The 12,308-nt window shown below is 54.4% G+C and overlaps 1 protein-coding gene across 1 annotated transcript in view; it reads left to right on the plus strand.

Annotated features, from left to right (window-relative positions):
- Positions 1-12,308, plus strand: part of pld7 (phospholipase D family, member 7) — a 39,190-nt gene that overhangs the window by 9,293 nt on the left and 17,589 nt on the right. Inside the window, exons 4-7 of the mRNA XM_059955147.1 lie at positions 2,505-2,688; positions 3,618-3,732; positions 9,533-9,660; positions 10,658-10,858. Coding sequence (XP_059811130.1) covers positions 2,505-2,688; positions 3,618-3,732; positions 9,533-9,660; positions 10,658-10,858 — 628 coding nt within the window. The remainder of the gene's footprint in view (positions 1-2,504; positions 2,689-3,617; positions 3,733-9,532; positions 9,661-10,657; positions 10,859-12,308) is intronic.

The following is a 12,308-nucleotide window of genomic DNA, read 5'->3' on the forward strand; positions in this document are numbered from 1 at the left end:
TTCCCCACTCTCTGGGAAAAGCAGTTCCTCCTCATCTCCGTCCTCAATCTACTCTCCCGAATCTCGAGGCTCTGTCCCCTCGTTCTAGTCTCACCTCCCAGTGGAAACGACTTTCCTGCTTCTGTCTTATCGAACCCCTTCATGATTTTATATTTTTCTGTAAGATCTCCTCTCATCCTCCTGAATTGCAGTGAGTACAGTCCCAGGCGACTCGGGCGGATCCCGCGGCACACTGTGAGGTTGGGGGCAGGGGGACAGCTTGCCCCCGAGAGGTCGCGTTTCGGGAAGGGCGTTGCAGGTTTCTGTGGTTTTGGGGCCTGAACTGGGGCAGGTAGGCAGAGATGGGCCCGTGGCCGGATCAGCCGTGATCTTATTGAACCGGGGGTGGGGGGGGGGCCGACTCCTGCTCCCGTTTCTTGTGTTGTTATGAACGAGTGCAGAGACAGATTACAAGCTGTCCGGGATTTGGGGAAGGGTTGAGAAGGTTCGGAGAGACTTTATCCCTTGGGGCGCAGGAGATGTTACAAAGTCGTACGTAATCGTGCGGAGAGTAGAGGGGGTTTCTCCCTCCTTGGTATTTGTCCGCTACCTCTGGCGTAGGGCCGTCACGGGCAGACAGGGAGACGTTGGCACTTCCTGTGCGGAACGGGCCCAGCGGGACGATTTACGATGACCGATCTGACCTTTACGTCACGGGGGGGATGGGGGGTGTACGATCTCCACGTGGATCCAATGTTATAACGGTTGCCCGCAGAGGGGGGCAGGGGGACGTACGGACTTCTGTGCAGCCACGGTGGGGAAGGAGAGTTGCTCCACGACTGGAGAAGTTGGGCTGAGGGACTTGCTTTCAGCCCGTCACGCCACTGGCGTTTAGCGCGGCGATGAAGGTCCTCATTTTCCATCTGTGTCGACTCAGTTGCGGAAGGAATCTCCACAGCTGTTTCTGTAACGTTTTTGTCTGACCAGTCAGGGTTGTCGGCCCTGAACCCGGACCACCCTCAGTCTGACCTCTGCCCTTTGACCCGTTCGGCACGGGTGACCCCTCCGAGGGTCAAAGCACGAGGCCCCGACTCCAGCCAGCAGAGCTCAACGGGTGGTCGAGGAGGGTGAGCCTCCGAACCCTACGACGAGTTTGTGGTCCTCCTGGAGGTGTCGGGGTGAGGCAGTCCCTCAGTTTTAGCATTGGCACACACAAAATGCTGGAGGAACTCAGCAGGCCAGGCAGCGTCCGTGGAGAAAAGTCCAGTCGGTGTTTCGGGCCGGAGAGACGGGCCTGTGCTGCTCACAAGGGTCCCTCAATGATAGCACGCGGGGGGGAGCCAGATGATGGCAACAGTGCTAATTGTAATTGATCAGTTTTGAGGGAGCTGGATAGATATCTGATGGATAGGGGAATCAAGGGATATGGGGACAAGGCAGGGACTGGGTATTGATAGTGAATGATCAGCCATGATCTCAGAATGGCGGTGCATGCTCGAAGGGCCGAATGGTCTACTTCTGCACCTATTGTCTATTGAAAGCATTGGCTATCCATGTTAGGAATGAAAAGGCTTTTAAAATTTGTTTAGTTTGATATATAAATTAAAAGAAAGCTGCCCTTGAGCTTGGTGAGGCACGTTTTCAGGCCTCAGGCCTCAGGGAGAGGGGGAAAAGAGAACGCCCCGGGAAGCGGGAAGTGTGGACGGGATCCGCGGAGGGTTCCCGTGACACCCGTGGTTCTCCGCACTCCCTCCTGGCCCTCGGGGCAGAACGGACGCCCGACCGAGGCGAGGCACGCGCGGGGACTGGACGCAGAGGGTCGGGCGGCACTCCGGGCCGAAAGCCCGTGTCGGGGCCAACAGGGGAGAGGGTGGCCAGCCAGCGAGGTGACTTGTGGACTGAGGGAGAGGCGGAGTTGGGAGTCTGGTGGTAGATGGAGGCAGACAAGCGGCGAGAGATGCTGAGAGGGAGATGGGGCAAGGGTGGGGAAAGGTGATGCTGCCGGAGGGAGGTAAGCAGGAACACAAGGGGCTGCCGGTTCGGGACTCTGATCGGTAAAGGAGGCACGAATGGGAACCAGTATGGCTGATGGAACGGGAACTTGACGGGGGGGTGTGGGGTTGGGAGGGGAACTGTGGACCCTGGAAAGGGAGGGAGGTGGGGGGGTGGGGAGTGTGTTTGGGTTGAGTGACACGGATCCAAACTCAGGCTGGAGGAGAATTGGAAAGCGAGAGGGGGCAATTAGGGATGTGCATTAAATGTCGTAAAAAGTATCTTCTTTAAAGACAAGAAAGTCTGCTGGAAATCCAAGCAACACACACGCTCACACACGAAGTGCTGGAGGAGGCCAGGCAGCGTCCGGGGAACCAGTCGATGTTTCGTGCCGAGACCCTTCTGCCTCAACTCTTGCCGTTTCTCGACCGGCTTCTTTGCCGAGGCGCCATGTATCTGCGTGGGATGCTTTCTGTGTGTCTCTGTCACAACGTGGGTGGGGGTTAAATTCATTCGGGGGCTTTCTCTTGCAGCCTGACGCTGGTGGAGAGCATCCCCGTGGGCCTGCTCTACCCCGAGGGCGCCCCGCGCCACCGGTCCATCTACTCGGCCTGGGAGGAGCTGCTGGAGCGGGCCAACCGGTCGGTGGACGTTGCCGCCTACTATTTCACCCTGAGGGCCAGGGGCCAGAGCGAGGAGGAGCCCAGCGCCTCCGAGGTGAGAGTGGCCCCCGTGTCCGCGCGGTCAGCTCGGCCGGACCACGCCAGCGGGTGAAACGCCACGGGGTGACGCTCGCTGCTGGACTTCGGGCTCGGGAATCTCGGTTCTCGGGGTGATGGGGGGGGGGGAGCAGAGTGCGGAGGGAGGGACGGAGGGGGAGGGGAGCGCGGTGGGAGGGACGAGGTGGGAGTGAGCACCGAGCCTCAAGTGGGGGTCAGAACTGTCACGTACCACGATACGGTGAAAAGCTGGTCACACAGATCAGAGCATCGAGGTAAACATTAACGATGCAGAGTGAAGCGTAACACGGACACAGAGAGTGTGTTGCGGGCAAACAGTGACGAGGTGGATCGTGGGGTCAGGAACCTATCCTACAAGAGGTCCGTTCCAGAGTCTGGTGGCCACGGGGTAGACGCTGTCCCCGGGCCTGGTGGGACGTGTTCTTGGGCTTCTGCACCTTCTGCCCAGTGGGAGAGGGGGAAAGAGGGAGTGTCCCGGTGGGTGTGGTCCTTGACACTGGCGGCTCTGCCGTTCCTCACGGTCGAGGCCGCAGAGGTCCCGGGCAGGACGGCCCCCGTGCCGCGTCAGTCGAGGCTGGCGGGCGGGGACGGGCTGAGCTTCTGCAGCCCGCTGAGGAAGCGGGGGGGCCGAGCCCCGTTTCCGAGGACGCGGAATGGGGGGGGTGTCGCTTCCGACCTGACCGCGGTCTGCCGCTCAGATCACCCGGGACCCCCGGATCAGGGGAGAGCGCCGTGCCCGTGCGATTGCCGCTGTTTGGGAGGGGACTCTCTTGTGGCCCGTTGTGACCTCCCGGTCGCCATCCCCTTTCCCTGAGGTTGCAAAGGTGAGTCTGCGGGGGGAGAGTGTGGGAACGAAGGCCGCCCGCTCTCCCTAATCCGGTGCTCTGCCGTTTCTCCCCCCCACAGGGCCGCCGGATCCTGGAGGGGCTGGGGGCTCTGAGCTCACGCGGGATCCGGCTGAAGGTCGCCGTCAACAGCCCTCAGCAGTCCGCGGAGGACACCAACTACCTCGTGGAGAAGGGTAATTCCTGGGGGGTGGGGGGCAGCCCTGCGTCCCGTATCCCCGCGTACCCCCCCTCTCCCTGCCCCCAGAGCAAAGACTCCGGCAGCAACGCTTGCCCACCTCCCTGTGCTCGACGGCAGGCACATCCCCCTCCATTCTCAGTCATTACAACAAAGGCAGAGGCCATTACAGTAGAGTACAGGCCCTTCGGCCCACAATGTTGTACTAACCCCTTACTCTCTATGTTTAAAAAAAGATGAATTACCTCTGACATCCCCCTATACTTTCCTCTGGTCACCTTAAAATTAGACATAAGACACAGGAGCAGATTTAAGCCATTCGGCCCATCGAGTTTGCTCTACCTTTCCATCAAGGCTGATTCATTATCCCTCTCAACCCCAGTCTCCTGCTTTCTCCCCGTAACCTTTGGTGCCCTGACTAATCAAGAACCCATCGACCTCCGCTTTAACTACACCCAATGACTTGGCCTCCACGTCCGCCCATGGCAACGAATTCCACAGATTCACCACCCTCTGGCTAAAGAAATTCCTCCTCATCTCTGTTCCAAATGGACGTCCCTCTATTCTGAGGCTGTACCCTCTGGGTCTAGACTCTCCCACCACCGTAGGAAACATCCTCTCCGCGTCCACTCTTTCGAGGCCTTTTGATACTCAATAGGTCTTGATGAGATTCCCACCCCCCCCCCCCCCACCACCCATTCTTCTAAACTCCAGCGAGTCCAGGCCCAAAGCCTTAAACGACCCTCATAAGTTAACCCTTTCGTTCCTGGGATCACTCTCGTGTATCTTCTCTCGACCCTCCTCAAAGCCAGCATACCTTTTCTTCGAAAAGGGGCCCAAAACTGCTCGCAATACTCCAAGTGAGGCTTCACCGGTGCCTTATAAAATCTCAGGATTACATATTTGCTTTTGTTTCCTCCTCCTTTCAAAATAATCCCTCTCATCGCATTTGCCTTCCGCACCACCGGCTCAACCAGCAAGTGAAAGTTCCTCTGCCGCTCCGATTTGTGGATTTTCTCCCCATCCTGCAGCCAAAGTGTGTGACCGTACGCCTGCCGGCACTGTATTCCATCTGCCGTTTCTTTGCCCATTCTCCTGGTCCATCGGGGTCCTTTTGTAGCCTCTCGACTTCCTCAGAACTACCTGCTCCTCCACCGATCCTCACATCGACTGCAGCAAAGCCATCAAATCCGTCGTCCAAGTCGTTGACATATAACGTGACAGGGATCGGTCCCAACTCCGACCCCTGTGGAGCACCACCGGTCACCCGCAGCCAACCAGAAAGGTTCTCTTTAGACAATAGACAATAGGTGCAGAAGTAGACCATTCGGCCCTTCCAGCCTGCACCACCTTTCTGAGATCATGGCTGATCAATTACTGTCAATACCCGGTTCCTGCCTTGTCCCCATATCCCTTGATTCCCCTATCCATAAGATTCCTACCTAGCTCCTTCTTGAAAGCATCCAGAGAATTGGCCTCCACTACCTTCCGGGGCAGTGCATCCCAGACCCCCACAACTCTCTGGGAGGAGAAGTTTTTCCTTAACTCTGTCCTAAATGACCTACCCCTTATTCTCAAACCATGCCCTCTGGTACTGGACTCTCCCAGCAGCTGGAACATATTTCCTGCCTCTATCTTGTCCAATCCCTTAATAATCTTATATGTTTCAATCAGATCCCCTCTCAATCTCCTTAATTCCAGCGTGTACAAGCCCAGTCTCTCCAACCTCTCTGCGTAAGACAGTCCCGACATCCCAGGAATTAACCTCGTGAATCTACGCTGCACTTCCTCTACAGCCAGGATGTCCTTCCTTAACCCTGGAGACCAAAACTGTACACAATACTCCAGGTATGGTCTCACCAGGGCCCTGTACAAATGCAAGAGGATTTCCTTGCTCTTGTACTCAATTCCCTTTGTAATAAAGGCCAACATTCCATTAGCCTTCTTCACTGCCTGCTGCACTTGCTCATTCACCTTCAGTGACTGATGAACAAGGACTCCGAGATCTCTTTGTATTTCTCCCTTACCCAACTCTACACCGTTCAGATAATAATCTGCCTTCCTGTTCTTACTCCCAAAGTGGATAACCTCACACTTATTCACATTAAACACCATCTGCCAAGTATCTACCCACTCACCCAGCCTATCCAAGTCACCCTGAATTCTCCTAACATCCTCATCACATGTCACACTGCCACCCAGCTTAGTATCATCAGCAAATTCCCACTCTTTGCCTCCTGCCAATCAGCCACTGCTTTATCCATGCTAGAACCTCTCCGGTAATACCATCGGCTCTTACCTCGTTAAGCATCCTGGTCAAAGGCCTTCTGAAAATCCAAGTACACAACATGGCTCTCTTTTGTCCTTCCTGCCTGTTATTTCCTCAAAGAACTCCAACAGGTTTGTCAGACAAGAATTTCCTTCCCTCTGCCTCTCTCCCCTCTTGAAGAGTGGAGTGACATTTGCAATTTTCCAGTCCTCCAGAACCTGCTGATTCTTGAAAGATCGTTGCTAATGCCTCCACAATCTCTTCAGCCGCCTCTTTCAGAACCCCGGGGTGTCCCGTCTGGTCCAGGCGATGTACCTGTCTTCAGACCCTTCGGCTTCCCAGCAACGACACCCGCTACTCTCTCTGACACTCTGGAATTTCTGGCACGCTGCTCTTGTCTCCCACAGTGAAGAGAGACGCAAAATACTTGGGAAGTTCGTCTGCCACGTCTTTGTCCCCCAGTGCCACCTCTCCAGCTCATTTTCCAGTGGTCCACTACCTACTCTTGCCTCTCTTTTACTCTTCATGTATCTGAAAATACTTTTTGTATCCTCTTTTATACCATTGCCTCCCTTACCTTCATATTTTATCTATTCCCTCTGTTGGTATTTAAAAGTTTCCTAATCCTCTGCCTTCCCACTAATGTTTGATCTATTATAAGCCCTCCCTTTCGCTTTATGCTGTCTTTGACTTCTCTTGTCAGCCACGGTTGCCTCATCCTCCCTTCAGAATACTTCTTCACCTTTTGGGATGTGTCTATCCTGCTCCTTCTGATTTGCTCCCAGAAACCCCAGCCATTGCTGTTTTGCCGTCACCTTGCTAGTGTCCCCTTGCAATCAACTTCGGCCAGCTCCTCTCTCTTGCCTCGGCAATTCCCTTTACTCCACTGTAACACTGATAAATCTGATTTTAGCTTCTCCTTCTCAGACTGCAGGGTGAATTCTATCATATTATAAAGCATTCCTTTACCTTAAGCTCCCTAATCAGTCGGCCATTACCTAACAGCTGCTCTAGAATAGCTGAATTCCTGGTGGGCTCAAACACGAGCTGCTCTAAAAACCATCTCGTAGGCATTCGACAAATTCTCTCTCTTGGGATCCAGCACCAACCTGATTTTCCCCAATCTACCTGCGTTTTGAGATCCCCCATGACTATTGTAACATTTCTCTTACGTGTCTTTTCTATCTTCTGTTATAATTTGTAGCCCACGTCCTGGCTACTGTTTGGAGGTATGCAAATAACTCTCATCAGGGTCTTTTACCCTTGCTGTTTCTTAACTCTACCCACAAGCATTCTACATCTTCTGATCCTGTGTCACCTCTTTCTAAGGATTTGATTTCAGTTTTTAACCAACAGAGCTGCCTCCACCCCCTCTGCCTACCTGCCTGTCCTTTCAATACAATCTGTATCCTTGTACGTTAAGCTCCCAGGTACGATCTTCCTTCAGCTATGGTGCCCACAACGTCATACCTGCTGATCTCTAACTGTGCTACAAGATCATCTTCCTTATTCCGTAAGCTGTGTGCAGTCAAATATAACATCCTCAGTCACCCTTTTCAATTTTGGCCCTCAACTCATCCCACTGACTGCAATTTTGCCCTGTCCTCTCCTGTCCTTCCTCTCTGTCTCACTAAACACCACATCGACTTGCTTACCAACTGTCCCGTCCTCAACCCTATCATTGGTTCCCACCCCCACCCCTCCAAATTAGTTTAAACCCTCCCCAACAGCTCTGGCACACACCTAACCCCATTGCGAGGATATTGGGCCCCCCCCATCGGGTTTAGGAGGAACCCATCCCTTTTGCACAGCTCCCATCTGTCCTGGGAGAGATCCTGAAATCTGAAAACTTGCCCCCTGCGGCCGTGCATTCACCTGCCAAACCTGTGGACTCAATCCGAAACGTCCCGAACCCTGGCACATGGAAACATAGAAAACCTACAGCACAATACAGGCCCTTCAGCCCACAAAGCTGTGCCGAACACGTCCCTACCTTAGAACTACCTAGGCTTACCTATATTTTCCTAAGCTCCATGTACCTATCTAAAAGTCTCTTAAAAGACCCTATCGTATTCGTCTCCACCACCGTCACCGGCAGCCCATTCCACGCACTCACCACTCTCTGAGTAAAAAACTTACCCCTGACATCTCCTCTGTACCTACTCCCCAGCACCTTAAACCTGTGTCCTCTTGTGGCAACCATTTCAGCCCTGGGATAAAGCCTCTGACTATCCACACGATCAATGCCTCTCATCATCTTGTACACCTCTGTCAGGTCACCTCACATCCTCCGTCGCTCCAAGGGGAAAAGGCCGAGTTCACTCAACCTATTCTCATAAGGCATGCTCCCCAATCTGGGCAACATCCTTGTAAATCTCCTCTGCACCCTTTCTATGGTTTCCACATCCTTCCTGTAGTGAGGCAACCAGAACTGAGCACAGTACTCCAAGTGGGGTCTGACCGGGGTCCTATATAGCTGCAATATTGCCTCTCAGCTCCTAAACTCAATCCCACGATTGATGAAGGCCAATGCACCGTACGCCTTCCTAACCACAGAGTCAACCTGTGCAGCAGCTTTGAGTGTCCTATGGACTCGGACCCCAAGATCCCTCTGATCCTCCACACTGCCAAGAGTCTTACCATTAATACTATATTCTGCCATCATATTTGGTTGTAGATGAGTCATATTCTGCATGGAGGTCGGTCACCAGTGGGGTGCCTCAGGAATCTGTTTTGGGACCCTTACAATTTGTGATTTTTATAAATGACCTGGATCAGGAAGTGGAGGGATGGGTTAGTGAGTTTGCTGATGACACAAAGGTTGGGGGTGTTGTGGATAGTGTGGAGGGCTGTCAGAGGTTACAACGGGACACTGATAGGATGCAAAACTGGGCTGAGAAGTGGCAGATGGAGTTCAACCCAGATAAGTGTGAGGTGCTTCATTTTGGTAGGGACGAAGGCCTGTAGGTTTCCGACGTTTCTATGTTCTTCTGGTGACTGCGTGGGTTTTCTCCGGGCGCTCTGTGTACCCGTGACAACTGGAGCGAGTCTGAAAGCCCCCTCTGCCCCCTCGCCGGTCTCCGCACCCTTCCTGCGATGAGGCGGCCAGAACTGAAGCGAGCAGTCGGCACGAGAACCCTGCAGCGCAATCCCTCCCTTGGCTTCATTTCCACTAGCGCGTTCTCCAACCCCGCCCCCCCCACCACCTCCGACCCCCTCAGCCCCCGCCGCGACGATCGGAGGCGCCTTACTTCCAGCGGTTGTGACGACAACGTTGGCCAGAAATGAAGGCGAGGAGGGGAATCAACAGGAAGGCCGGGGGGGTGGGGTAGTGAGGCCCTTTGTCCCTTCTCCCGCCGGCCTATCCCCTCCCTCACTTCAGCACACACCGCCTTCTGGCAGGACGTTTGGCCCATCGAGCTGTGCTGGCAATCCCAAACCCCACTCTCACCGGCTCCCGTCCGCTCCGTCCCCAGCCGCGCGTGCGGGGTATTCGGCGGCCGGCTCGTTATCTGCCTCCGCCCCGCAGGTGCTGAGGTCCGAGGTGTGTGGCTGCAGAATCTCACAGGCGGGATCGTCCACAGCAAGCTGTGGGTGGTGGACGGCCAGCACGTTTACCTTGGCAGCGCCAACATGGACTGGCGCTCGTTGACGCAGGTGCGTGATCTTTCTGCTTTTGGGGTCATGAAGCGCGAAAGCCCGACGCGCTCGGTGTTGTAAGCACAGAAGCAGGCCCTTTGGCCCATCTGCTCCCTGTTGACCGCCACTCCAGTTGGCCTCAGTACAGGATGGTACATTGACGTTGTACAGGATGTCGGCGAGGACAAATTTAGGGTATTGTGAATAATTTTGGTCACTGACCTACAGGAAAGACGTAAACAAGGTTGAAAGAGTACTGGGAAAATTTAGAAGGACGTCGCCGGGTTTGGAGGCCCCGAGTTATAAGGAAAGATTGAATAGGTTAGGACTGTATTCCTTGGGACGTAGAAGATGGAGGGAAGATTTGATAGAGGTATACAAAATTGTGGGGGCATAGATGGGGTCAATGCAAGCAGGATTTTTCCACTCAGGTTGGGTGGGGCTATAACCAGAGGTCAGGGGTTAAGGGTGAAAGGGGAGAAGTTGAAGGAGAACATGAGGGGAAACGTCTTCACTCAGAGGGTGGAACGAGCTGCATACGGGCTCGATTTCAACGTTTCAGAGAACTTGTGACAGGTCCATGGACGGTCGGGGTACGGAGGGCTGTAGTCCAGGAGCAGGTCGATGGGAGCGGGCAGTTAAAATGGTTTCAGCATGGACTAGATGGGCCAAAGGGCCTGTTTCTGTGCTGTGCTTCTCCACAACCGTGTGAGGCTTCTAGCATTGAGATAGATACCTGCAGCTCGGGGCAACAGTCACACCGTGTTCAGCCTCTGAATTCCTGACTTGGTCCCCACGAGCTCTCTGCTCTCTCCGTGACCGTGTGGGGTCTCCTGACGTGGGGGGGGGGGGGGGGGACAGTGGGTTAATTGTTCGGGTGAGAGTGTGTGTGGGGGGGGCAGCAGTTGATCAGAATCTCTGAGCCGGCAGGGAGGTGAGGGGCCGAAAGGCCTAGTTTGCACGGGGGTTGCGGAAGATGGCGGAAGGGTGTCATGGCTGCCACTGTCGCCCTCAGGTGAAGGAGCTGGGCATCGTCCTGTCCAACTGCAGTTGCCTGGCCCAGGACCTGGAGCGCATCTTCGGGGTGTACTGGTACCTGGGTGCCCAGGGGGCATCCATCCCCGGGCGCTGGCCCGCCGCCTACGCCGCCCTCTCCAGCAGGCAGCGCCCGCTCCACCTGACACTGAACGGCATCGGCGCCCGGGTCTACGTTTCGGTGAGTGCCCATCTGCCACGTCCCGGCCGCAGGAGGGACTTGGCCTTCAGAGAATGGGGAGGGAAACCTCTCAAACATTGGAAAGCCTGGACAGAGTGGATGTGGAGAGGAAGTTCCCTATAGTGGGGGAGTCTAGGACCAGAGGACACAGATAGAGTGGATGTGGAGAGGATGTTTCCTATTGTGGGGAGTCTACGACCAGAGGACACAAATAGAGTGGATGTGGAGAGGATGTTTCCTGTAGTGGGGGAGTCTAGGACCAGAGGGCACAGATAGAGTGGATGTGAAGAGGATGTTTCCTATTGTGGGGAGTCTACGACCAGAGGACACAAATAGAGTGGATGTGGAGAGGATGTTTCCTGTAGTGGGGGAGTCTAGGACCAGAGGGCACAGATAGAGTGGATGTGGAGAGGATGTTTCCTATTGTGGGGAGTCTACGACCAGAGGACACAAATAGAGTGGATGTGGAGAGGATGTTTCCTGTAGTGGGGGAGTCTAGGTCCAGAGGACACCGATAGAGTGGATGTGCAGAGGATGTTTCCTATAGTGGGGGAGTCTAGGACCAGAGGGCACAGATAGAGTGGATGTGGAGAGGATGTTTCCTATTGTGGGGAGTCTACGACCAGAGGACACAAATAGAGTGGATGTGGAGAGGATGTTTCCTGTAGTGGGGGAGTCTAGGTCCAGAGGACACCGATAGAGTGGATGTGCAGAGGATGTTTCCTATAGTGGGGGAGTCTAGGACCAGAGGACACAGATAGAGTGGATGTGGAGAGGATGTTTCCTATAGTGGGGGAGTCTAGGACCAGAGGACACCGATAGTGTGGATGTGGTGAGGATGTTTCCTGTAGTGGGGGAGTCTAGGACCAGAGGACACAGACAGAGTGGATGTGGAGAGGATGTTTCCTATAGTGAGGGAGTCTGGGACCAGAGGTCACAGATAGAGTAGATGTGGAGAGAATGTTTCCTATAGTGGGGGAGTCTGGGACCAGAGGTCACAGATAGAGTAGATGTGGAGAGGATGTTTCCTATAGTGGGGGAGTCTAGGACCAGAGGACACCGATAGAGTGGATGTGGTGAGGATGTTTCCTGTAGTGGGGGAGTCTAGGACCAGAGGACACAGACAGAGTGGATGTGGAGAGGATGTTTCCTATAGTGAGGGAGTCTGGGACCAGAGGTCACAGATAGAGTAGATGTGGAGAGAATGTTTCCTATAGTGGGGGAGTCTGGGACCAGAGGTCACAGATAGAGTAGATGTGGAGAGAATGTTTCCTATAGTGGGGGAGTCTGGGACCAGAGGTCACAGATAGAGTAGATGTGGAGAGAATGTTTCCTATAGTGGGGGAGTCTGGGACCAGAGGTCACAGATAGAGTAGATGTGGAGAGAATGTTTCCTATAGTGGGGGAGTCTGGGACCAGAGGTCACAGATAGAGTGGATGTGGACAGGAT

Source organism: Hypanus sabinus, chromosome 31 (assembly GCF_030144855.1).
Source record: "Hypanus sabinus isolate sHypSab1 chromosome 31, sHypSab1.hap1, whole genome shotgun sequence".
NCBI classification, from domain to species: domain Eukaryota; kingdom Metazoa; phylum Chordata; class Chondrichthyes; order Myliobatiformes; family Dasyatidae; genus Hypanus; species Hypanus sabinus.